This window comes from Pholis gunnellus (genome assembly GCF_910591455.1).
Source record: "Pholis gunnellus genome assembly, chromosome: 6".
Lineage (NCBI taxonomy): Eukaryota > Metazoa > Chordata > Actinopteri > Perciformes > Pholidae > Pholis > Pholis gunnellus.
Window position 1 is genome coordinate 8,345,693 of NC_136532.1, and position 27,759 is coordinate 8,373,451.

General features: G+C 41.5%; 1 protein-coding gene across 1 annotated transcript; it reads left to right on the forward strand.

Annotated features, from left to right (window-relative positions):
- Positions 1-1,460: 1,460 nt before the first annotated feature.
- On the forward strand, positions 1,461-27,759 carry fancc (FA complementation group C). The gene is made up of 15 exons (XM_079160852.1): positions 1,461-1,597; positions 4,978-5,216; positions 9,925-10,012; positions 10,188-10,282; positions 15,999-16,106; positions 16,205-16,269; positions 16,578-16,742; positions 16,898-17,045; positions 20,238-20,293; positions 20,416-20,515; positions 21,745-21,820; positions 23,049-23,172; positions 25,256-25,430; positions 26,106-26,318; positions 26,716-27,759. Exons 2-15 carry the CDS (start codon positions 5,028-5,030, stop codon positions 26,890-26,892), a joined length of 1,779 nt encoding a protein of 592 aa, XP_079016978.1. The 5' UTR covers positions 1,461-1,597; positions 4,978-5,027; the 3' UTR covers positions 26,893-27,759.

Consider the following 27,759-nt stretch of genomic DNA (forward strand, 5'->3'; position numbering starts at 1 on the left):
ACAGAAATTCTGATTCCGGAGCCATTAGACCACTTTAAACACATTCCCCATCTTACACACTGGACTGCCTCACTGTAACATTCATACTGTGCACACATAGAGCTCATATACCATGGCTTGTACATGCATATTGAACGGTATTCAAGTAGTATAGGCACACGTTGCCAGCCACCACCACATTTAACCACAATCAGACAAGAGACATTGAAACATAGTGTGTTTGTGTGTGTGTGAGTGTGTGTGTGCAATTCAAAAACCCACACTTTACATGTGTTTAATTCTCATGCAGGCACCAATGCGCATTATGCCCACAAGCGTATTTCAGTGGGTCAGTCGGGCCTTTGCCTGAAAAAACAACAACCACTCCTAAACAATATTTGGCGTTAATGCCTTGTAATGCTAATATCAGCAGAGGATAAACTGAAAACTATACCGCTGTCAAATGACACTATAAGTAGACAAATTGAAGACATGTCGGATGACATCAAACAACAGACCACAGCTCGAATTTAGACAAGTGGTCCTTTTGCATTACAAATGGACGAATCTACAGACATAACAAACAAAGCAGTTTTACTCGTTTACGTGAAACATGTGTGGGACGGGGACTGACAGGAACAATTTCTCTGCACAAGAGAGCTCCCTATACTACGACTGCAGAGGACATTTTCAGCTCAGGTTCAAACTGCACCTTCTTTTCATTAAATACATTTGAGAAGTTGAAAATGTTCCTCGATTTGGGTCGCGGCTTGTCATTGAGGGGTGATGGTGGGTCCCGCAGCCATGACCAGTTGAGAACCACTGCTCTAGACCCTCACCCCTGAAATGAATGACACGCACATACACTTTTTTTCAGTTAGGGCCCCATCCCTGTGGAACTGTTAGATCAGCTGAATCCGTAAACTGCTTCAAAAAAGAGTTGTATTCTTCCATTATGATGCATTAATGCACACAAAAAATAATTCTTCCAGTTATCTGAATAAGAACTACTTACTTAAGGTGTGTACATCCCTTATCAGTACATATCTTACGCTGATTCAACTTTATAGTCATCTTTTAGGTAATTGTTTGTAGTGCTGTTGTACTGTAAGGAGTTCTGAGTTCCTGATTTTTTGTAAATACGTTGTCACCTTGGAGTCACAGGGTAGGACAATGCAATATTTCCATTAAGGTCGATTTTCAAATGAATGTTATCATTCACTTTGGAAAAGCGAATGTAATTTAAAGCTCTATAAATTCCTTTGCTTTACATTTAAAATATATGAAATGTAAAGCAAAGGAATTTATACATACGTGTATATATATACTATAAATATATACGCGCGTGTGTGTGTGTGTTGGCCGTGAGAGCCGGAGACCCATCTGACTCAATTTCCCAGCAGGCACTGCCAGGATGACGAGTTGGAGGGGACGCCACCCAGCCAATAGTCTTCCTCCATACACGGAACTCCGAGAGAAGAGGGAAGTTCAGTTTGTTTACATCGCAGGACGAAAGCTTGGCTTCTTGTCTGAAGACAAAACGTTATATAATGAATGGACACAGCTGACTTCTGCTCGGTGAAGAGTTCAGTTTGATGGTTGCACGTCTTGTTTACATGTAAGTCCACATTAGAAGCTACAGTAGTTGACACGTGTACGACTGTAGTAGAGTGATTAACGGTAACTTGCTAACACCTGAAGTAACGGTTGTAACGGTCACTTGTGGTGTATTCGTGGAGTCGTAACGTAACTCGACACCGTCTGACGTACATCAGCTGTATATTGAAGTTCTTTGGTATCTTTTAATTGAACTGATACATTGTTCAGCAACATTCGTTGTAGTTGCAGCAGAGTGGAGGAAATACTGGCATCCTGTGGTGTGGTGTAGTTGTTGCACCCGAAACGTTTTTGCTATGTAAATTGGCGCGCGCGTTTCTGAGTGTGTCCATTGCTTCAGATGATCTAAGTTAAATGTAGTATTTGAACCTCAACTCTGTGTATTGTTCCTTTTAAAAGAAAGCATTTCTTCAAGGTAAAGGTCGGGGCTGAAACAGTTAGGTGATTTAACTGATTAATCAATTGATAGAAATGTAATCAACAAAGATTTTGATTGTCAATTAGCTGTTTAAAAAAGTAATCTGTCAAGCAAAAATGTCAAACACTATGAAGTTCAAGCATCTCAGATGTGATTGTTTGCTGCTTTTCTCTGTTTTATACCATTGTATTTGGGAAGCTGTGATGAGCAGAGCTCAAATTAATAGTCTTTAAAGTAATCCGTTGAAAGACAGAACATTTATCTTCAATTAGTTTAATCATCAATACATAGTTTAAGTCAGGCATGAATGCCAAACATTCTCTCCCTGTTTGATGCAGGTTTTTTTGTCTTATATTATGGAATATTATTGAGTTTTAGTCCATTGGTTGGACAAAACATGCAATTTGAAGATGTCACCATGGGTTGTAGGAAATTAGGATCGCAAATCTGTTATAGACATTTCAACAATAAATCCACAAATGGAGACATTAATTGGCAGATTAATTCCTAATGAAAATAGGTTAGTTGCAACCTCCGTTATTGCATTTTTGCCATATTTTCTGACTATTTAAAGGCCACGCCATCAATCAGTTGCCATCTCAGTGAGGGGGTTTGGTTGATATTGGGCCATCGCAAGCTGCCAGAACAGCTCCTTATATTCTCCAAGTCTCAGTAACTCTAATGGTGGACTGAAACACCGTTCTTTTCTTAATTTGGTGTTTTGATGATTGTGGTCAAGAGCACTGTGTGGACAGTTGGGTTGAGACCCAGTGACTCTGAAAGTCATAGCATGTGACTCACATTTGTTCCATGGAACCATTCATTAACCCTTCATGCCCTGTATTGATGTGCTTGCACTGTTTATGTTTCTCTCCTCATTTATTCAGGTGTGTGTATTGATGTGTGCTCGTATGTAGGCGTGTGATAATTGTTGCCTTGTAGGAGCAATATGATGAATACAAATAGTTTATAATTACACTAGCCCAAATTAGTTGAACAAAACTGTTCCTGTTATGGCTTCTATTGAGACAACCCTTTCTCTCATTTAATCCCTGAGTTCTTCAATAACACACTGATGGAAATTTGTAGAAAGTGATGTTAAACTGATTTGATTTTACTGAAATAATGTCAACAATCTCATAATTGGAACAGCAAACTCGCTCTTACCCAAAGTCCACAAGCTTAGTTTAACAAATCTTCAAAGATAATATTTGACCAGTCACATCTCGTTCCTGCTCCAGAATGTGTTCAGCCAACACCGGCTGTAGAGTATGTTTATGTGCATTTACATATCTTTTGCCTGAGGGACATGCATTATGCCAACAAAGTTGTGTAAGGTCAGTATACATGCCTGTGTATTCGTGTGACTGTCTGTACGCGATAGAGGTTGTGGGTGACTGTCTGATACTAGGTATTCAGCATGCAATTCTCTTCCACCTCTGCTTTACTAAAAACCTGAGTCCCCAGCACAAGTCAACAAGAGGCGTTTGTTCCTAATTTGGTTGAGTCTTTTTTTCTCTCTCTGAAAATGAGTATTTATATATTCACAGCAGCCAGCCATAGGGGCTTTCCAGCAGAGATGATGGCGAGACATTAAACAAATCGTGTGTAACGAGGTGATCATAAAACACAACCCTGTGGTGTCGTCTCACACAGACATGTCATTATCGCAAAAAACAACACACACACACACACACACACACACTATTCTTAGGCTACATACAGACACAAAGCACATCCTCACCCACACCCTTGTGATCTGCCCCCCACACGTTTTTCTCCTCATCATCATAAAAGGTGAAGAATGTGCTGTTTATTTCTCAGTAGGCCTTTGTGTGTGTTGTGTGTGTGTGTGTGTGTGTGAGAGATTGTCTGGAGCTTAAAAGTTAGATTGTTAGTTTGTGGTAATAAGAGTTTAATACAAGTTTACCACAATATGCTTCAATTTATTTCCCACTTATTACTTCCATTGTATTATCCACCTCTGCTCTTATAGAAATGGGGGATGATGTCGAGACCACACAAGCACATTATAAAGTAGAGCCCAACAATTACATTGACTGGCTGTTGGTTTATCAAGATTTCTTTAAATATCAGATCCTTTCTGTGATGTTTGTATTTATTTACACGTAACTTGTGTAATAAGTAATTGTGTAATAGTTATTTCAGATTCAGTCGCAATTATTTGAGGTAACCTGTTGACTTTTATCTCATGAAAAAGACACAAAAACATCACCAGTACGCTTGTAATTCATGAAGTTAATGATATCATATATTATAGTGTCGGGCTGTTCACATAGACTTGATGACTGCTGCTATTGACAGATAGCAGCATTTCCCCACTGGGATCAATAAATATCTTTTCTTATTTTAATGGTACTGTTATTGTGCCCTATAATTTAAAAAGTAGTTGGAGATTTTATGTTTTTCTTTAAAACACAGTGATAGTAATTATTATTGTATAATATAACCATATTATTAATATATATTTAATTTAGTTAGTAGATGATGACCTTGACAATTGTGACACTCACTGAGTTTTTTTGTACAGAGTTTGTGTTTAAAGCTTTATCACCAATTTACATTGAGATCTAATGAATATCTTGAAGGTATTTCCTTATAAAATATTTGTTGAACTGAATTTCTTTGTTGTATTTTAGATCCTGCATTTCTTACATCCATTATTGAGCTTGCAGTCTTCTAGTGGAAGAATTTCACACGGCACTTTTAGCGGAGTTTGTCTTTGTTTAAAGTGAGTTGGCTAAAATGACTCAGCGTTTCTTTAAAACATCTGGAGATGCTGCTGTTATACATTGGGAGTTGATGTGAAGGCAAGATCACAATGTGAAAGTGTTGACATTGCGAAGCCAAAAAGTTAAGGATGATTAAGGACAGATGATAAGATATTTGTGTTTTCTTTTGTGTTACCCTTTGATGACGGACCTGATCTTTGTCTCATTCAGGATCTTGCTTCAGTCCTTATACCTATACCTTCACCGGGACAAGCAGCGCAATGTCTCAGCTGCAGCCACTGATCCAGCTCCAACAAACGGCAGAGCCCCCGCTGAACGTCCAGGAGATGCGCTTCTGGCTGGACAAAGCAGTGGCTTGGGGCCAGGCCGACACTCAGCAAGACACCTCCCTGCACTTGAGCAGACTGAAGGATTTCCTCCAGCAGCTCCTCACACACATCAACAACATGGTGAGCAGATGTAGTAAAGAAGTTGATGTTGTGGCTTCACATACTTTCTTTTATTAACTTTGTCACAATGGAAGGGATGCTTTGAGATTCATATTCTTGACAGATATGCATACACGCTTTATTTACCAGATGCCCGTTAAGTCTAATAAAATGGTCCGTATCCACTAAGAGGCCTGGTTTACAGTCTTGACACCTTACCAAAATAAATAAATTAGATCTAGTTACGCCAAACAGCCACCCGAAGATAATTTAAACACCAGCACATCTAGTACGCACACACACACACACACACACACACACACACACACACACACACACACACACACACACACACACACACACACACACACACACACACACACACACACACACACACACACACACACACACACACAATCATGCAAACGCTCCAAGCCAGGGCATGAACAGTAAGTCCAGCGTTGGTAGAGTCCTGCTAACAGAGGCTGCTCTGTGCAGAGTGTATGTCTGCCTGGCAGTGCTACAGTGTTGAGTTAGTCAGGTAATAGTCGCTTTGGGACCTCCAGCGCTAACCTAATGTATCCCCATATCACGTCCAGCAAATTTGGGAAGGGGGCAGAGGACCGGAGGGGTGCAGGACTGTGAGATCTCAGTGTTACCGCGTCCTTGCCTCCTCCTTCCAGCTCTTTTCCCTCAGCACATTCTGCTTTTTATAACCAAAACTCCCTCACACATCTCTCTCTCATATAATATACTCTCCCTTTTTCTCACAGAAGAATCTTTTTCTTGTTAGTATTACAGTCACGGTGCTCTTGCAGGTTTTCATTTGTGGTTCTCTAGAAACCCATATGTTTTACTGTAACACTCTGGTGATAGTTAGAATCAGTCTCAGTGTCTCTGTCTGTCTTACTTTGTACTCGTAGCACTAGCCATATATTCTTTATAGATCAATGGCTGTTCTTTTTATCTGTCTGTCTCCTTCTCTGCTAGCATTATTTCGGGTTTACGTCATGCAGAGGTGTCTGCATGTGTAGGATGGTGGAGCGGATACGAAGACAGAGAGAAAGAATGGTATAGCTTAATTGGGTCGAAATCATTTTTACTGGCAGCGGGCTCATAAAAGTCCAGCTGAAGATAGCCTGCCTCTTGGCACCATTTTGCATCCTTTGATAACTTAACAACTTTCCTGTGGCTTATGGCCTGAGATGAGAAATACTCCGATTTATGATTCATTTCCAGGTTTACACTTGGTTAGAAAAGTGGAGGAAGTCTTTTGGATATTTAGATATTTTTGGGGAAATTTGCTTATTTGCTCTCTTGCTGAGAGTTTGATCGATACCAGTCTCTTATCTGTCCGTTCAATGTGAGGCAGGAGCCAGCAGCCGCCTCGCTTAGCTTAGAATAGCATAAAGGTTTGAAACGGAGGGAAACAACTAGGCTGGCTCTGTCCAAACTAAATCCACCTTGCAGCACATCTACAGATCACTAACTAACATTTTGTATCCAGCCCGGGTAGTCTGAACAGAAATGTAAGAGTAAAATGTCTATTCGTTATTTTAGGTGGGGGTTATTTTATGTGCCAGCCTATTTCTTGGCCGGGCGCAGTAAGTCAGAAAGTCACTGTGCCCAGCCAATAAATGGTCCCACACTACCCCATAATATCACAAATTAAATTGTTTTTTTTCCTGATCCCGTCATTTAATATTGAATGCCGAGTCGATTTTTCTATTTTCCACGATAAAACAGCTACACAGTTTAAGAATGCCTATGTTGAAGTTATTAAAATCAATCCAATGCATATGCTTGACAATTGAATAGCTCTGCATTGCATTAAGAACTAAATTGCCTGCATCCGAGCTGTTCCTTAATATTTGTTCTATTTTTATTTACTTCTTTTATCTCTCTCTATCTCTATTTAGTCTAAAATAACAAACCCTCTCTGTGATCCTTTTCAGCCTCGTCGCGTTACCTGAACAAACTTTACTCCGTTTTAGTTTAAGATTAGCTGGTCCACCTTAAAAACCAGTCCCCCTTAAGTGAGCCTCAACCAAAGTTGTCGCTAACTTAAGCTTTATTTGATTTTACTGCTACTCTGATTATGGTTCAGTGATGTCAGCAACAGAAGTGTTTCCTCACTAAGCTACATTGTCTTGTCTCAAAGCCCATTTATAATCAAGGACGATGTCGCCAGGCTTTGATGGCGCGTTGGCCCTGATAGTCAGTGATGATGACTTTCTGTTGCGATTGCCGATTCTTATGGGCATTCCTGATGTCACAAAGCTTTAGTACAGTTCTTATTGTAAACGAACTACCTTTTTTTTTTAGTTGCATCACCAACACACAAATGCAGATGTATACTCGCGCACAACGTTTACCATGTGTTGTTGGATTGATAGGAAGACAGAGTGTGAGGGCTGTTTTCCAGACAGCATTGGTGGTGTTTTGGGGGCACTTAGAGAAAGCCTACATGGCCTACTACCACTCTGCTTCCCATTAATGGTGATCTCATCCACTTGAGTGAGTCAAGTTAATCTCCTTGTCTGTCTGGTGCTGGTTTTGAACATATAGGCCAAAAGTTAATTTAACGTCTTCCTTTTATACAATGCTACATTAAGGCGTCTCCATGTCTGCTCAGTGCTCTCTGATTATTTCTGATGAATGGTGCGTGAAGCAAGAATAATGCATACTGGCAATGCAACAACTTTCCTCATATCTTTATTTCTTCTCTGCAATTCTTAAAAACTTTCTTTCCTGTTCCTTCTTCCCTTTTTGCTGTTGTCTTTCTTCCTAACTCATAATTACTCTATGCAGTACTGCCTATTTCTGTTCAATTCTGACTCCAAAAAAACCGACTTATTTTTCTTAAAAGTCAGAATTTTTCTGTCTGTAAACACGATGGACAATGGAGAGTGAGTGAGGATGAGCCCAATGGGAAGCCATGGGACAAGGGAAATATTTTGAAGCCCATCAGAAAACTAATGGGTGATATTTCAGATTGGCGTCCATGCTTTTCCACATTCTAAGATCACATGAGATACTAATCACCCAACAATCATCTTTGTTTGAGCCACAGCACACTGCTTCAATTACGACTGGCTTAAGTGAGATCTCTTTCTGTGGGTCTCTCCTGCATCAAAGCTGTTCTCTACAGTTCAATTAGCTCACAGGTGAAATTCATGATATCATCTTAAAATGTGCGATGAATACTGACTAATATTGTAAATGCATGATTCATGCACATGTGTGCAGACTTGCTTGTAAATTGAAGTAGTACGTCACCTCTTTGATCAGCTTTCTGTGCTGTATGTCCCACTGCAGTCATCTTATTGTAAAAATAATGTCTAATGCAGAAAACCCTCAATGTATTAAACCAAGAAAGGTAATTGGATGAAACTAAAACAAACTAGTACACAAAAATGAGTTTAAAAGTCTTCATCTAGACTGAAGGCGTTAGTCTCAGTCTCCAGCTTGACTTGAACTGTTTTCAGCCCTGAGGAGGAAGCGCAAACAATGTCTAGTACTTTTCTGACAAACCTTTAAATTTGCGCACTACACCGTGTTGGGGTTGACTGATTCGTCTGGCAGGTTGACATGAAACATGGGTTTCTTGGTTAAAATGCAATTGAGCCAGTGTCCGCCGCGGGGGGGGGAGTAATAACCTAGCTAACCAGCGCCAGGGGCGGGACTAACACCCATCAAAAATCCTTCCCCCCCCAACGGAAATCGGTTAGAATGGAGGAAAGTCAGACCGAAGATTGAAACTGAGTCTGATATCATATTAAACTAGAAACAACAAATGAGTTGGTTTTAGTTCTATTGAACAGCCAAACGAGTTGTAATGATCACCTTCTGTTTGGCTCTGGTTTAATATAATAATGCGTGTGACTAGCTCCAGTCTTGTGATTGGGCTGTTTTTGGTATTCAATCACACTCAAATTACCGTACACCAAATCTGGTTTTCCAATGGTTTCAGCGAGCTGCTCTGACATATCATTGGAATCTTTCCAAACCGTGTATTTTCAAAGCTGAAATGAATGGATGGTCAGGATTAAAGGCTTTTCAAGTTCCTTAATACAGTGTTTACCCTGACATGAAACCTTCTGGATCTTTTAATTGGCTGTGAAGTGAAACAAATCACATGGTCTGTTGTTTGAGCTGGATGAAGAAGCACAGACACACACATACTTAAACTGTCACAGGTATAGCACCCCCTCGACCAGAGCCCCTGTTCTGCGCTGTGTATCTCTCACTATTGAAACTGTGGTTGTAATTGTGACACGACCAAAATAAGGGGAAACAAAGGTGACGCATGAGTAATGCACGACTACTGTGCACCTGTGGAAGTGCCTGCTATTCAACGTAATATCCTGAGCCATTAAGTAGACTTGTGATCTTCTAATGTTTGGTGTTGTGGCACACAGGGTTGCTAGGTTAAACGGATTAAACAAAGGAGGATGAAACAGAGGAGGCGGTGCAAATATCTATAATACGGTGAGGCTTTGAAGGAGGGCGATTTTATTTTTGGGATTGGTTCCACTTGTGTAATGTCTGATTATATGCCAGATGGGAAAAAACAAATTACTGTGTATGTGCCTTCATCTCAGAGAACCAACCCACTTAAGTTATTATTAGTCCAAGCTATGCAGCTCAAAAGGTGTGAGAGTACAAAACATGTTGACTATTAAATCCATTTTCTCCTGCCTGTGGCTGTCTCTGTAATGTCCCCAAGAGCTCCACAGCAGAGACCATGACGACGCTGCCCCTCCTCGGACAGGTTCTTGGCCGACTCTGCTGGAACCCTTATGTCACTGCTGATGGTGAGTGCACCGTGGGAAAAACTTTAACTCTGTATTAGGGAATAGTGGATGGATCAGGTCCAGACTAATGATCGTCTCTTTACAAGCATGAGTCATTTTGATGCTTATAATATGTGTAAAAGAGGTGTTGTATTAAACCAGAACTCTACCATCCATTGTGTCTTGCTGTCTGCAGCTACAGGCAGACGGCTGCTGTTCCAGTGTTTGTGGGGACTGCACTCGGAGCATCCAGGCAATGCTGTGGAAAGGAAAGCCAACCAGTGGATACGGGTATGGACTGGACTCTCTCTACCTCTGTTAATACAGAACTTAGATGGAAGTGAATGAGGTAGACTTAGAATATTGATTCTCTTTTAAATATATGAATAATGGTTTAACAAAAGTGTTCCGTGATCGCTTTTACATGCCACTTTCTATCTCTGAGATTCACTTCATCTTTGCATGTGCAGTAACATTTCCTGAACTTTTTGCTAAATTCAGGATCAAGTAGAAAGAGGGCTTTAGCACCCAGATTTCCCTTGAGGTTGATGCGTCAAACAGAAACCGAAGCATCCCTGCTGTTTATGGATGGACCTCAACTGTATTGTCATTCCGTATCATCGCTTATCCCTAATTTTCTGTCATCTCTTTAATCTATCTAATACTTGTATGTGATTCCTTAAAAGCACTACAAACAGAATGAATAGGGCTAGACACCATCAGAAATATTTAGATACCAGTGTCGATAGAACACCTCGGTTTTGGTACATGATCAATTATTTCTATCCTGACACTAAATAAAATGTTTTATAGTAAATCAAGCCTCGGGGTCTTGCTCACAAGTGAGGGGGAAATGGAGCGGGAGATGTACAGGCGGTTTGGTGCGGCGTCAGCGGTGATGCGGGCGTTGCACCGGACCGCTGTGCTGAAGCAGCAACAGAGCTGGAAGGCAAAGCTCTCGATTTACCAGTCCATCGACGTTCCGACCCTCACCTATGGTCATGAGCTTTGGGTAGTGGCCGAAATAATGAGATCACGGATACAAGTGGCCAAAATGAGCTTCCTTTGTGCTGTAGCTGCGCTCAGCCTTAGAAATAGTGTGAGAAGCTCAGACATCTGGAGGGAGCTCATAGTAGAGCCGCTGCTCCTTCGCATGGAAAGGGGCCACGTGAGGTAGTTTGGGCATCTGATGATCAGAGCATTGATGCTTAGTTTTGTATTTGTGCTGATACTTACTTACTTACTAAGCCTAGCTCACCTGATTAAGAAACATTGTCAATTAAGATGCCACATGAAGTCATCCATGTTTGCTGCAGTTTCATTGGTCAAATGGACCCACCTAGTGGGGTTAGACAGAGGTTAAACACATAATCACGACTGAGGGGAGCTGGAATAGGTGGAGACAAAAACTCCATTTGTCAGGCCTGGTCTGTTTGCTGTTTATGTCCTAATTAGATCCGGAAAGACTGGACATCCAGACTGATTATCATCCCTTAAATACCCCAACAAACTAAAAAGAATCTGTCTTCGACAGCCTTTGGGCCGCTGAAGACATTTTCTGTCTAATTTAATTTGAATAGGGGTTTTCTCGCCAGCCCTCTGTTTCTCCTCTCCAGCGGGACATGGATGATGAATGAGGTAGATTGGGTCTCTGTTAGCCTTTTGTGCCCAAAACGGTAAAACATATTTTGAAAGCAAATTAGAATTGACTGTTTCACTGCCCCTTGTCACCAGAGTAGGATCAGCCTTTACATTCTGGTTAGTTGATCTTGCTCACTGTGTTTTCATGGCGCGCACACACTCACACAAAGGAGGGAAGGAGAACAGAGGGAAGAAAAGATTCTGCAATTTTCAACTTTGAGAGGGTTCACACAGATGGCTTATGATAAACAATGTGGAACTTTCACATTTTTGCCAGATTAACTGTGTTTGTATTCTTTTGATTAATTTCTCATCTAATAAAACATCTTGCTAATTAAAACAGTGCCTTGAAAGTAAACCTTGAAATTGCCAGATGGTCTTTGACCCATAAGAGGGGAAGCAAAGTGCATATGTGCATGGTGGTGTTTGTGTCTACAGTACGTCTGAGGGTCTGTGTGGGCATATGTCTGTATATATGCAGGTCAATGTGCCAGTGGGGATGGTGTACAGATTACAATTACAATTTAAATTACATTTATGTTAATATATATTTTTTAATCAAAGTAAGTGGAGATATCATTGTTTGTGCTCTTTCAATCCCTTCAGCACTGCTCATGAAGCCACTTTTACCTCACTCATTTGTGCTGGAAGGAGGCGATCACGGTTGGAGGGAAGATTTTCTCAGAATAGGCAGCAACACTTAAGATTTAGTGAGAGTGCAAACTGTGCTATGATTATGAACAGTGTACTTAACTTTCTCAAATAGTCAGGAGAACCATGACCAAATAACTCTTCTTTTCTGCTGACCCTTATTCAAACAATGATGGCATTCTTCCTTGATGAGCATTTAAAAAGGTTCAGGTTCAAACTATATTTTCAACATTGTATAGTAGTTAATTGTAGCTGAATGCTTGTGATAAAGCACTGATAGACCGAGTCAAAGGGTTCACTAAAGGACATGCAGGACAGGATACACAAGTACAATAAGCTCATAACAAACTCTGCAGCTTCTCCTCCTCATCATCTCCAAAGAAGCTTCCTCTCCCCACAAATGACAGGAATGGCGGGAAGTACAAAAAAAAATAAAAAATACACCGCAGCTCATCCCCTCTGGGGGGAGCAGTGCAGATGTATGGTTTTAGGCCAGAGATGGTGTGTCTCTGTGTCTCTCCCTGTGTCTGCGTTGTGTTGGACTGCCGGTCCTGGAATGCAGAATGCAGCCTGTTTTCTGTTAGCCCTGTCTGATCTTGCTCCCCAACATTGTTTTCTTGCTGCCTTCTTAATAAACTGCGGGGTCTTGTGCTAAGTGGCACCTAAATACTGTAATTTTGTGCTTGTTATCGCATATGTATGTGAGTATTTGTGCAAAAACATGTGTTGTACTGCTACTGTGTATATACTGTTCTCCTTAAATTATAATAACGTGCAGAGCGTTTTGCCTTTTGGCCCTCCCTGTCTGCCTCTCCTCTCCACATCTGAGTGTTCTCACTGGGTTTGGATGAATGCTGGGTACAGCCACATAGCTGCAGGCTATGTCAGATAGTCATTAGCTCAATCGGTCTGTTTCTCTACGTCCTGTATTAGAAGGGGGACCACACAGTGCTGCAGCAAAATGGCACGATGTTTGAAGAGATGACAGATAAGTAAAGTGTGAGAGTGTAATATTAGAGGGCCGGAGGATGGCTGGTTTGATATCTTTATTCTTTGACGTGTATCTGTACTGACTCAAACGGGGTGAACCACAGGTAGGCCCTGGAGCTGCTGTGGCAGCTTTAGTGTTTGAGAACATATTTTCGGCGGCTCACATTGGCTGCTTCACTCTGTGTTTAATTTGGAGATGAAAGTCTCTTTGTGACAACCTTCATCCTTTGGTATCCTCTTGGGTGGCATCCCTCTTTCAGTAGATCTGACTTACTGAAAGTATTATTTATGTTTCTTCCTTAAAGTTTTTTTTTCCGTTAACTCAAAGGAATAGTTCAATGTTTTGAGAAATATGCATATTTCTCATAAAATAATAATATCAACTTGTCGTTTTACAGGGTGTAACTCCCTGTAACCTTTTCTTAGCTACCAAAATCCGTGAGCATTGTCTTGAGTTTTGTCGTCGCTGTAAGTAGACGCTGCACAGATACTGGGCGGACGGATTGACTGTTTGTTGATGTGATGAACTTTGGACAGAGCCAGGCTATCCGTTTCCAACCGCTACCACTTCTCATGCTAAGCTAAGCTACTCTTCCATACGTAACATATCGCTCTGACTGCTTGCAGACAGTTTTGTTTCACAATATTCTTTATTTCGGGATCAAAGGACTTACAAAAAGTGGTTACAAGATTTTTCACCACACACACACGAGTGTTAAGTCTTTACAATAGGGTGAACAAGCCTTTATTCAAAATTGTCAAACTTCCTTAAATATCATAGTTTTACCTTTATGATTAAAGTAATGTAAGACAAGTAATTATACTTGTCTGATGTCATTTGGACCCTTTGCTTCTATTTAAAAGCACAACTTATGACCCACATACAAAAAGGAGAACCCCCAACCACCCACACAACAAAACAAGACAAAACACAGAACGGACATCAGCCATCACTCCCAAATTACTGCAAATCAAAACAAAGTTAGTGTGAGAAACACACAAACTACTGTTTTTCCCTTTTGCATTACTCTTTAATTATGTATTTTGAAATCCCTCAAATTCAAACGATTATAGGTTGGGCATTTGATTTAGGAGGAAAGCACACTGTTTGAAATGACTCTTTAATGCACACAATGTCAGTGCACTGAGTTTGAGCACAAGTGCGTATAACTTCATTATTTTGCATGCTCACCCTGACTTTTCTCTCCTCCTCCTCCCTCATTTCATCACTTCTCTCTTGTTTTGACCATCTGAGGCTATACTCGAGACTTTCGTTGGTTTTGGGAGAGTTCAATCATGGCTCAGTAATTGTTAACAGGCACTCATCAAAACCAACTCAAGTCTATGCTTTGTGCATTTCTATCCATCCTCTGTTTTAATTTTAGATTTATGGAGGGATCATTTCTTTGGCAGCAGCATGTCAAAGACCCCAAAACCAGCTCGGTTTGCTGTCTTTTCTATGAAAGAAAAAATGACTTTTGACCTAAAGTATTTGCCATCCATCTATCCATTTGCCCTTCATCGCATTCCTCTGGTGACCACACCCTTTTTCCCCCCCCGCTCTAAATGCAGCCATCGCACTGCGTTCCAGTCTCTCTCTGCCATTCCTTCTAACCAGGCCTCCTTCCCTCTCATTTCCCCCAGCCCCACTGCGCCTCCTTAAGGGTGGAATAAGTGTGATTGGTTTTGTATGTACTCAATGTGCAGAGTTTGAGGGTGCTCAGATGGTAGTGATTGGGGTTATTTTGTCAGACTCTGTGGAGGGTAAGCATCTTAGCGTGCTGTAGAGCCTGGCCAAAGAAACCACAGAGCTCCACCAACAGCGCTGCAGTGCTGGGATTTAGTTTTTTACCCCTTCATTTTTTTGAATACATATTGTGCCACTCTCGATCGCTCTCTTTCCTCATCTTGTGTTGACGTCCTTTTATCTGCAGTTTGAAAGGGATTTGTACTTTTTCAGTCTGCTCTTAGTGGTGTGGGTTTTTCTGTTTTCGGTTCATTGGAGTTGTAAAAACAGATGCGTGCTGAAGATGTGAGGCCGTGGCTGTTTCTGTTGGATCGCACTTTCCAACTTGTACCAGTGAATCGGCTTATTGTGATCAAACAGAGAGGGCTGTTTCTAAAGTCTAAATCAATCCATAATTCAAAGCAACACTTCTGAGTGAATATCTATGAAGGCAAACATACAGTTTATTAATCATAAGACAGCTAAACACTGTGTGGCATCTTTGTTGTTATTTCTAAGAATCTCTGCCTCGCAATGTATATCTTGAGCACAAGCATCCCTCAGGCTTGAGAGCCACTCTTGTAAGGTTATGACTTACAGTACGAGTCTAGTGTTCCCTCTTTTGTTCCCTAATTGTGACTCGCTTTTTCACAGACGAGATCAGCGGAGTTTATGAGTCTAGTTTTATCAGTGTATGATGAGGCCCCTTCTGAAAAATGCTTGTAAAACACCAAGGCCCGCTGTAACAAAGTGTTCATTTCTCAAGTTGCTCATATGCCGTCCATACATTCTCGCTGACTGAAAAGCCTTTTCTCCACTCATGTGGTTCAAATGACGTGACGCCGACAGAGTCATCCTATATTCCAGTAACTCATTAGCTTTGATGTTGTGAATCTAGGGGTTCGGGCAGTTTTCATTAAAGTCTATTATAGTCTGTTATAGATATACACATAAAGTGCCAATAATCAGCTGCACATTATGTTGCCTGCCCTCCCACAGAAGGTGCTGTGTCAGCTTGCTACAGAGGAAGACGATGATCCAGCGCAGGCATTGATGAAGCAAATGGGTGTTCCGCCTAAAGAGTACCACCTCAAAGTCCTGAGAAAGGTATCGGCCTTTCCTTTTCTGTTTTATTCTTGCCTGCATTGATAAATACGGTAATTATGTCAACATACATGCAAGTTGTGCTCTTTCCTGCTTTTCAGACGGTGGCACTGCTGCAGGAAAACATTGGGAAGAGCTGCAGTCCTCTGGGCAACATGAATCAGAGGTACAGCACAGAGGAAGCAAGGCCTGCCACTTACAGTTATATTCATAATGAATTAACCTGCTGATTTGATTATTGGCCTATGAAATGTCAAGAAGTAGTGGGGAAATATTGATCATCACAGGTTCCCAGATCCCAAGGTGATGTCACATTATGTCTTATTTACAGTGCCATTCAACAGAGGAAAAAAAGCAAATCCTCACGTTTACAAAGCTGGAAACAGATATTATTTTGCCTTTTCTGTTTTATAAAGTAGGCCATTGATAATAAGTTCCAGATAATACAGATTTTGTCTATATTACTCTGTGCAGGTGTTCATGTGACAACATTCTGGCCACTTCAGAGGCCTGTGTCCCCCTGGTCACATGTCCCGAGGCGGCTCCTCTCATTGGTGCACTGCTGCAGCAGCCAGTGACTTGTGTCAGGGCAGCACTTAGTGAAGACTTCCTGGATGCTCTGAGCTCCGCCCACGCCAGGTAGGCACACTGAGTTCTTGTTGGGCGGTAAGATATGTTTTCAGGAAGTTTTTCTATTAAGTTGTATCCAAACTTGCTTATATTTTAGATGTGATGTGATGTTTGTAGCTGCGATGATAATGTCAGTGCTGTTTTCTTTGTTCTTGTTTTTTTAGCCAATGCGTGTCATTGGAGGAGCAGGCTGTCGTCTCTCTGTGGTATCACAACCTGCCCAGCCTGGAGGAAGCAGTGCTCAGTCTGCTGGAGTCTGCTCTCACCAACTCGAGGTCAATTCCACAGAAGCAACTGGAACAGTCACTGCTGGTGGGTAATCTTCTGTAATGAGGACTCTGTAAAATCACAACTCAAAAAGGATAAAGTACTTCTGTGATAGATATGCCCAGATTTGCCAGAAACATGTGTTCTGTCCGCATGTGTTCTGTTCCCGTGGAACCCTTGATTTAAATTTCATATATCTGACCTAATTTACCTCCATGCACAGCTACTTTGACAACATCATTGTGGGAAGATAGAAGTCCATGACAGCCTAGCATGGACTTCTGTGGTATTTTCATGAATTGGCAGCATTGTTGATGTGACATTGCTGTTATTAAACGGTTTTGTTCTGTACACAGTTTGACTCATCTGCCCTGCATTAGGCTATAGAGTCTCACATCAGAAATCACTGCACGCTCCGTATGTTTTGGATCCCTTTTGAACTGATTTGTAAACTGTGAAACCAAACAGTTTGAGTATAAGGCCTACTCATTTATTATGAGCAGTTGTAATGTTTTGTATGCTTAGTACTTGGAAGCGTTCCTTCGGGTTTTGGTTGATCTTTATTGACTGTTTTTGCCGGGCTAACTCACACCATTGGGCTTTGCTCTGCATGCATCCCGCATCATTTGGCTAGCTCCAAACTGCGTCTCACATCATTTGGCTTGTGCTACACAGCGTTTACTGTGCCGAGTATGTATTAAACTCTGTCACTTGAGTCCTTGGTCACTCCCCACTTCATATAACTTTTAACTAAGATCATGCCGTGTTTAAAAATCAGAAGGTTTCTTTATGATTTATAGGTTGTTATTGACGTGTCCCCATTACTACAATGCAATCAGAAAATACCAGCAGTGTGTTGTCTTCTTTTCACTTGGCCACCAAGGGTTGCTTTATGTCCCACAATAACTTAGAACATGTTGGACATATTAGTGCAGCCATTGGGAGAAGCAGGGATAACAATGAGTAATTAAATATGTCACTGAAACTAAACAATTCAAGAAATCTCAGATGAAACACTTTCAGAATCGAGGCCTGTTCACTGAGTAGGCACGACACAAAAAGACAGAGTAGGAGAGGAGATAAATCTATGCAGACGTGCTTTCTACAAATTGTTTGTGCCAAACGTCTGTGCCATGCAACACGATACCCACGAATGCAATCCCATTTACCTAGATTACCGATTTGCCTTTGGAAGCTAGAAATGTCAGTGACTTTACCTGCCAGTTTGCCTCATGTTGACTTCAGTAAAGTTTGTCAGTTGTGTCACTTGTGTTTTCCCACAGTGATGGTCCACTTGAGCTGTGTACATAACAGACTTTAAGCAAACCTTTTCAGTTCTGTTCTCAAAACGAAGATAGATTGGAACACACTGGTGTACATGGGTATGAATTACTAACACTGCATGTGCAACAATATAATAAAAAGGTGTGTGTGTGTGTGTGTGTGTGTGTGTGTGTGTGTGTGTGTGTGTGTGTGTGTGTGTGTGTGTGTGTGTGTGTGTGTGTGTGTGTGTGTGTGTGTGTGTGTGTGTGTGTGTGTGTGTGTGTGTGTGAGAGACACAGACAGAGAGACAATAGTTGACTGTTTTCTTCTCTGTCCCATTATGGATCTATTTGTTTACCCTCTCATGCATTCTCTGATTCCCTCTTGTTTTTATCAAACCCACACACACGCGCGCGCCTTCAGCCGCCATGCTTTGTTTACGACATTGCATCTGGTATAGCGTGTCTGCCGTCAGGAGGGTGGGAGGCATACGTTTAGGTTTCACTTAGCCTTCAGGTTGTTTGGAAGTCAGATGTGCGCTTCACATGTGTCTCTGTGTATGCGAGTCTCCGTTGGTGTACACGTGTGAGCCGACTGGCTAGTGTCTCCTCTCGCCTCCCTTTCACTCACTTGTTTAAACTGCGATCAAAATTGTGAAGGATGAAATGAGGCTCACATTCCTCGTTTTGGCTTGCCCCACCGCTCTGTGATCCAGTGAGAGACGCAGGTCCAATAACAATAAGCACTCACTTCCTGGGCCTTACTACCAAAAACAGGATGTTTGTTGTGTGGTGTAATTGACCCTCCTTGAAGTGTTAGTGGTAAGGTATGGAGGAGGATGCTCAGAAAATAACATCTGTTTTCACTAGGGGGGGGGGGGGGGGACCATGGAGTTTGCACGCTGGCATGCACGCCGCACACGCAGAATTACACTGACACCCATTGAACGTATGCCAGCGTATTTGCAGATGCCCGCATAAATGTACAGCACATTTTGATTGATTAATGCTGTTTTCTGGCCTGAGAGGACAAAAAAGAAACAAGACGTGTCAAAACGGAGGATGAAAGCACTTGATTTGTATGTTGGGACGTTGTAATGACACCATATAAACACTGGGTGGGGTTGTTTGTTCTTGTTGACCTCACTGAGACTCTAATTGGTCTTTTACTCTGGCACTTTTACAATTACATCTGCAGTTTAATGTGTGTTTTGACTGGATTGAAAACGGTCCTAATCCCCCCTTTAAAGAACTAGGTTGTAGGTTGTTGGTACATGTTTGGCCTTGATGTACCAAAGGCATTGTAATGTACATTTTACTACATTATTAACTATTGACACAGATGGAAGGTTTTTAACCGGCTGTAGCTAAGTCAAATAAATAGAAAGCTTACCCGTAACTGATCCGTTTAATCTCTCTTCTACTGCATTGTACCGAAGGATTAAAAGTAAAGTAAAACAGACTACTTGTGCTCCTCCTATAGTGAAGCGTGTGTCCCTATATAAGAGTGTTGGGGGGTGAGAGGGAGAATAATTGGGACTAGAAGATATATAAACGTGCAGACGTGAACAGTGCAGCTGTTAAATGTTTACGCTTGGGCGTTTTAGAGTGTGTTAAATCTAAAACACATGATGAGTGTACATTAGACAGGTGTGTGTGTGTGTGTGTGTGTGTGTATGTGTGTGTGTGTGAAGGAAGAACTGACAGAGTGATAAACTGAGTGGTTAATGGGGAGACACTGAGAACAGGGAGGAACTGTGACTCATTGAAGATTAGTAGATGGTGCAACAGTGACACCCAGTGGTCAATGTATGTTGGTTTGTGTTCTTGAATTTAGTTACAATGGATATTTAGTTACAATGGATAGGTTTCATCATGTGCTCTCTCTAGTTTCTGGATTGTAAGTGTAGGCTTTTAATATCCATGAAGCGACACAATTTTACAATGTTTAAAACTGTGTTTTTGTGTGTTTCAGCCTAAAGCCTGTGCTCAGCACTGCTCTATATTCCTGGTAGTAAACGACATCTTCAGGTGAATGCTGGAGTGTCACTTTAAGGTTGTTGTGATGCTCCTGTGTGTGAGTGTTTTTGGTTGGTGTATCATGTTGTGATTGTGTATTTCTGTATGGCCATAATTGTTTGTGTGTCCCTCAGGTCCATCCTTAAGCAAGCCGAAGGGAAAGAGTCTGTTAAGTATTTCATCCGAACCTTTACCAGCTGTTTCCTCAGGGAGCTAGCACTGCAGCAGCATCAGGTAGGCCTCCACTTCTCAACCACAGAACCCAAAGTCTGACTTCCATATTTATGTTTTAATTAAGGATTGCACCTAACGATTTTTTTTCATTATCAATTACCCATTTTTATTCTGGGATTAATTGATTATTTTTTTGGTTCATAAAATTTGGTTGAAATGGGGCGTTGATTCTTTGAATTGTAGCCCAAAATATTTTTGTTGATTGACTAATCAATTAATCAACTGATCTTTAGTTTTTGATATACATACATATATATATAAATATATATATATATATATATATTTATTTATAAATATATATTTAAAAAGTCTAATCCATTGATTATTGTATTGGGAGACAAAATAAATCCATGTTTTCTTGTCACCAACACTTTGTGTTTTACCTTTTTTATTATTATTATTATTATTATTATTATTATTATTATTATTATTATTATTATTATTATCCACCGGAAGTAAAAGGAAGGTTACTTCTACTATGCTGCAGACGTAGATGCACACACAGGGCAATGAACAATTAGCTCCCCTCTGCAGGCAAAAGCACTCAACATTTGATGAATCCTCCATCACCATTATCACTTCATCTCCAGCCGAGAGCTTGCTACACTCACCACACACACACACCACGGTTCACACCTCTGCCTCGTCGACAAGAAATGCAAATGGATTTTAAAGCATCAATTTGCGGGTAATACGTTTTGTACAAATGAAACACCTGCAATGTGTGGAAACCTCTGTGAGCTGTTACACTGATGTGCCACTGTGTATTTTACAACTTTTACTAAAACTCTCAGCCCCCACAGATTCTCTCAGATACACACGAGTCTGTTGTGGTATAGGAAACCTCAATCAACGTATCCTGTGTGACCGTAGGGAACTTTCTGGCACTCTTATGTGATCCATTACTGTCAAAAGGCCAGAAAACATATGTTTTATGTATTACCTGCTGACCGGTTTCGTGAATAAAGCTCAAGTCCTTGTCACCCCTGTTAACCAGTAGATGGCAGTGCTATAGTGTATTTACAGTGGAATCTGTTTTAATGGCTGTAGTCACACTGCACTAAACGCTACCTATTACACGCTACATTACACATTAGCACCTACTGTATCACTGTTACACAGACTCCCATTCAAAATGCCATTTTTCAGGCTTTCAGAGCACAGCGATGTATGAGTTCAAGGTAAATATGATTTACGTTCATGGAAATGTGTGCTTTGCGTTGTTTCAGACGAGCGTCTCTCTGAAGGCCATGTTCCCACAGTCACCGCAGAGTCTGCTGCTTCCTCTCTTGACCCGGCCCTCAGGTCAGTGTATACACACACACACTCATCCGTGTGTGGGTGCGGATATTTGACGCTGACACAATGTACAAAACCCCGCATTGTGAGAAAAGGTCTCTTCAGGTATTCTTTAACTGTGTGTCAACAAAGGTTTCCTGCTGCAGAGTGAATGGACTCTTGTGTGTCTTGCCAATCAATTTTAGTTAGTCAGCAACTGTGTTCACTTTTTTATGTTGGATATAAAAGTTGAAATAATGTGGAACAGAGGTTGTGCTCAGTGTCGTTACTTATATCAAATCTATACAGACGTTTAACGAGTTGCCTGTTTTTTACAAGATACATTTGTTGTGAATAACTGAAACTCTTGATTGTCTTATACAAACACTAATGCACCTTATTGTTATTCTTATTTAGAAGAATATATATTTTAATCTGTACTGAATATGTATTACCAGTGTTTATGTATAGGAATCTTTACTGTTGAACCGATGCACAATAGGTGAGCGCAGGGGAGCAGGGGAGCAGGGCTTATCAGTGTGTGCCCAGACTGGCCTGTAGGCAGGAATGATTTACATGAATGCAGCCATTTAGGGACACACTGGAGCCCAGCCAGAACTCAGAGTTAATTATTACTGTGCATGTGTGTGTGTGTGTGTGTGTGTGTGTGTGTGTGTGCGCATGTGGTGAAGGGCGATTTTTCGCTGGAGACTGAACGTAAACGGTACTGTGAAGAGTAGAAGATTTGAGGTCTCTTCATGATTTGGGCTTCCTCTGAAAAGGTTATAAATCAAGAGCGAGCATGGCATTGTTAGAATATAGCGTGGTGGGGGGGGGGGGCCTTTAGAGGTTTTCCAAGCACGTCCAACTGATCCAGAACACGCGGCAGAGATTACACCCCTTGTATGGCTTGGGAACAACTCAGACTCCCCCAGAAAAAGCTGGAAAATGTTCTCTGGACGTCAGGAATACCCTGCTAAGCCTGCTGCCCCCACAACCTGACCCCGGATGAGCAGAAAAGATAATGGATTCAAAAACAGATTGTAAAATAAAGCTGAATCAGGCTGAATCTCTCTCTCTCCCCCTCGCTATGGGTGGTATCAATCTTCCTATTCAACTCTTAGCAAATAAATGTATTCCCATAAACTGCTCCTTTAACATTGGCAAGAAAGGCGTTGCATTTTGTGAATACTAATTAATTGTATATGTTCTATAAGTAATCATTATGTCTGTATTTCTGAATCTGTTGTTGCAGCGATGCCTCAAGAGGCTTGGAGACGTCACCTGAACTGGCTCAGCGGCTCATTACAGAGACTGACAGAGGAGGAAGAGGAGGGAGAGGAGGGAGACGGAGACAACAGCAGTAGCACCAGATTAGAGTGAGAAAGGCTTGCAGAGGGAATGTGTTATAATGTGTGTCTGCATCTACCACCTCACTGAATGCCTGTGTGGTGTTCTTATTTCCATTAACTGCTGTTGAGGGGGTGGTGAGTCAGATATTTTCCCCTTGCATCACAGCGGAGAGCTCCTGGTGCAATGCTTGGAGGCTATTAGCTCGGGAAAGAGAGAGAGCTGTCGAGAAAACAAGTGTTGGAACAGCCCAATGAGAGTGAGAACAGGAGCGCAGAAGAAGAACTAGAGAAAAACATACCATATCAGTATGAAATGGAGAAACGCTGCGAGCGAGTAGCCTTTGGCTGTACGCATTTAGAGAAAACGAGGATAGGGGACGCAGATGAAGAGCAGTTGATGTCCGAGAGATGGAGCAGCTGGCTTGGTACGCTCCTGCTGCGGTTTTTAACGGGGCTCATTATCCCCACCACTGCTCCATTCTCCATGAAAAATTCCCAAAACATTGTTCAGAGCCAACGGTGAAAAAGTAGCATGGCGTGTTGCTCTGAGCGAAGATGCAGCTGCCAGTGCTCTGCTGGAGGGGGCTGCTGTTGGTATTTTGGAGCCACGGGGAAAGAAAGAAGACGAGGAAGAGAGTCTGATGAGGAGGATGATGAGGATGATGATAATGGGGAAATTCGATCGAGAGATCCTTATCACTCTCTGAGTTATTGCCTCGTTGTTTCAGCTGTGTGGCTCTCTATCTGGACCTTAAGTCCATCTTGCAATCTTCACATAAGTGCACTTTTTTTAATTTTACATTAATCTGCGACTCTTATTTTAATTATTTATTAATATGCGACATGTAATTAGTTCTCTTGTCTGTAAATCATGAGAGAAGAGGGGAAAATGGCCATTACAGCTTCCCAGAACCCAAATTGACATCTTCGAATTACTTGAATTTGTTTTCTTTCTACCAATAGACTAAACCTGCAAATATAATCTGTAAACTAAGAAAAGCAAGAGATAAAAAGCTATGCAGTTAGGAAGCTAAAACCAAAATGTAGAAGAAGAAACCATTGGGCTCAAGCAAAGAGGAAACAAAGGAGAGAGCCGGGGTCCGTTTCACCACATTTAGAATCCAAAAAAGGTTTACACACAAATCTATCAGATTTCTCCTTTTTATTCCAGTTCTGTTCAGTTCTATTTCAGACAATGACCAGAAAATATTTGCCCTTTTTGGTTGATTAGCTCTCGTCTTGTTCTTACCTTTGCTATCCTGTATTCTGTGCCCTGCCTTGTCTCTGGCAGGACCGTGTTCCACGTCTTGCAGTACTGAGTGAAGAGAAAGTGAAGTGTTATAAATCTAAATGTTCATGGATGTGAAGAGGTAGTTTTAGACAGACACAACTTGTCTCAATTTTTGTAGTTTGAGGTGTTTCTTAAGTGCTATAAAAGCATAAAACGGATCCTCATCACAGCTGGCCCTCAGTGTCATAACAACTGGGAAAAAATGATGAGATTCAGTATGGGTGTAAAAGCTCCGGTTCTCTTTGATCGTCTGTTGTCAGTGGGGCAGGACGGACATTACTGGCAGCCACTCAGAGCTGTGGCTCATTAATGAAGCTATTCTGATGTAAATGCCCACAGACAGCCTGTTGTTAGATGACTCGTGCGGCACACTGGAAACACAATAATGTAATGAACATTTTTGTGAAACAGCATCACGGTTGCGTTTCATTTGTCAAAATGTATTGAAATACCTCGACTTTCTCTCCTTTATGCTATTACGCTTTTTTCTAATTGTTTGAGCCACGACTGTATATGTGTGTTATTTATTTGGATGACATTTTACTCAAGCAGTTTGGGTCAGGAATTGGAGAAGGAGAAAGTAGTACATATTCACCTTGTGGGGCTGTGTGTGTGAGTTGCCAGCTGTTATATGTTTCTGTCTGTGGACAGGAGGACGAAGGGGCCATTGACCTCTTATGTTTTCATAAAAAGGGCCATCAAAATAAGGTGTGCTGCAGTGTCATCTATCCATGCACAGATCCCACGATGCCTAGAGGAACTATTAGGACAGCTCTCTACCTTTTAGTGTTGAGCACTGCTTCTGCTCCGGTTCTGTAGGAGGTACCGCAAAGTGTTCGAGGCCTGGTTCCTGCTGGTTCAGTGTGCCCACTGGGTGCAAGTGGCTGTCCAGCTGCTGGTGACATCGGAGCCTGAGGACTGTGGCCCCCTTCTGTGGCTGCTGATCTTCTACCACCACCCCACTAACAGGGGCCACCACAGAGCACGTCAGCTGGTAAGATCTTTATTAGAGAAAATAATTAAATGTATCTAGTTAATCTTCATTTTTATTTTTATTTTTTTATTTGTCCAGACATTCATGGTCCCCAGAGGATATTTCCCATGAGTTCTTGGATCCCCTGACTTTTCCTCTAGTGTCACCAACCATTCAACATTTTAACTTGTCTACTGCTTTGGTTCATGAATAAAAACCTGATGACATTCCCGTCAGCCCCCGCTGTGCTTTGTGTTCAGTGCGATTAAGAAAAGGGTACAGAGAAAGAAAAATAATGCATTAATTAAAAACATAAATGATGGTTAATCTGAGCAGAGAATGAGACTGTGGCGAAGAGAGAGAGAGAGATACAGATGAGGGAGGGGAGCCGGGTGAAAGGGTGATGTAGTATTGATTTCTCAGTGAGTGTCTGGCCAGCTGGCCCGAGTTTCATCTCTCTGTCTCCTGTTTGTCCGCCTCCCCTCATAAACCTGGGAGACGTGCCGTCGTCGCCGCCGTCTCTATCACTACGATCAACTCGCATGGGGTTGACTTTGTTCATTATTTGTGAATTACTAATATATGGTTATTTATTTGTAGGACAGCTACTTAAAGCAGTGCGTCTTGACTCCAGTGCGGCCTATACATGGACGTCTTGTCAGCTGACCAAACAGTTATTGTGTAATCTGTTTCCAGGTACATGGCAAAGAAGCGTGGGACCACCTCCACTCCCTGTTCTTGGTCTTGGCTCGTCCTCTTCCTGTTGACCGCCTGCAGTCATTGGTCACTCTGCTGTCACCACAATCTCAGCATCCATCACTGTCTCCACTATTGACCCTCAACCTGTTGGTCCACTTTGCTGTTTTTCTCCAACCATCCCAGAGTGCATCAACAGAAATCTTTCAGACGGTGAGAAAACAACCTTTTATTTCCACCAAATTGTGTTTTCCGTAATGTACATTTTTAATGTATTTAAAATCTAACATATAATGCACAACAATACTCACACATTGGACAAGTGTGTTATGCTTTGTTTTTTTATGACAGAAAACAAAATAAAACCCAAAGTTTTGTTTTATTTTTGGCTAAATATTAGTTGAGCTAATATAAGACTTTGATTCCCTTTTCTGTTTGAAGCGCTATGGCTCAGTCACAACAAGCACTATCGTTGTTTTTTTGTGTGTGTGTGTGTGTGTGTGTGTGTGTGTGTGTGTGTGTGTGTGTGTGTGTGTGTGTGTGTGTGTGTGTGTGTGTGTGTGTGTGTGTGTGTGTGTGTGTGTGTGTGTGTGTGTGTGTGTGAGTCCAGGTGGTGGATCGTTCTGGTCTGGTTGATGAAGCAGAGTATGTTCTCAGCTCACTGGAGCTCAGACTAAACGAAGAGAACTGCTTATCAAGCGACTCTAAAAGAGTTCATCTCAGGATCCAGGCACTTCAAAACACACTAACACGTATGCATGCAGCATCAAACTGTGCTGATAACTAAGCACACACGCTCTAAAATAGGTGAGAGTGTATACACACACACACACACACACACACACTAATGCATAAAACCACACAGCAGTGAGTTCATCTTCAGCTCAGGTTTTTTTTCACCTTTGCAGAATGTCAAATAGCCACGCTCTTGTGGAGACATGCTGCGGTGCAATGACAGGAGTGTGTCAAAACAGCACGGCGAGGACAGATTATGTGGAGAGGCTACAATTATACGCACACAAACACACACACACGCACACACACACATGACACATCTACAAGGCCCACAAGGACACTTGAACAGTGACAGATCACACTGCAAAGAAGCAGCGGCTCGTACAATGTGTCCGAGTCCTCCCACTCTCATAAGTGTCTCACAATCTACATCCTTCACGTTACAGATGCTGACTCTGACTAAAAGACAGGAAAACCAAACGCAAGTTATCTTTGTGTAAATACTATTTGTGTTCAATTGTGTAATGTTTATAAGAATAAACATTCTGTCAGCACTGAGTATATGATAACATGTAAATAATAATATGTCTTTGTACATTTTCTATTGCTTCATTATTTATACAGATGGAGAATGACTCTCCTTTTTTGTTTTATCCATAATTTTAAGTGCAGACATTTAAAATGACGACTGGAACCAGACGTTTGGGAATTCCTGGCTTATGTCTCTGCATAACATACTTCATGACTACTGACTGACTACTGCATGAGCTGTACAGAAATATAAACAAACTCATACTTTATGTTTACATTTCTTGTGCTGTCGAATGAAAATGATGACATTTTTGGCATCATGCAGGATGATTGATATTGTGTTTTCTTTTTGGTACATGATTTGGTACATGATGTACTTGTAATGTGT

Excerpts from the sequence above, each read along its gene's own strand:
- fancc (XM_079160852.1), top strand. The coding sequence starts at position 5,028 with ATGTCTCAGCTGCAGCCACTGATCCAGCTCCAACAAACGGCAGAGCCC. Across the intron at positions 5,217-9,924 it reads TCACACACATCAACAACATG|AGCTCCACAGCAGAGACCAT; the intron begins GTGAGCAGATGT and ends AATGTCCCCAAG. Across the intron at positions 26,319-26,715 it reads CAACAGAAATCTTTCAGACG|GTGGTGGATCGTTCTGGTCT; the intron begins GTGAGAAAACAA and ends GTGTGAGTCCAG.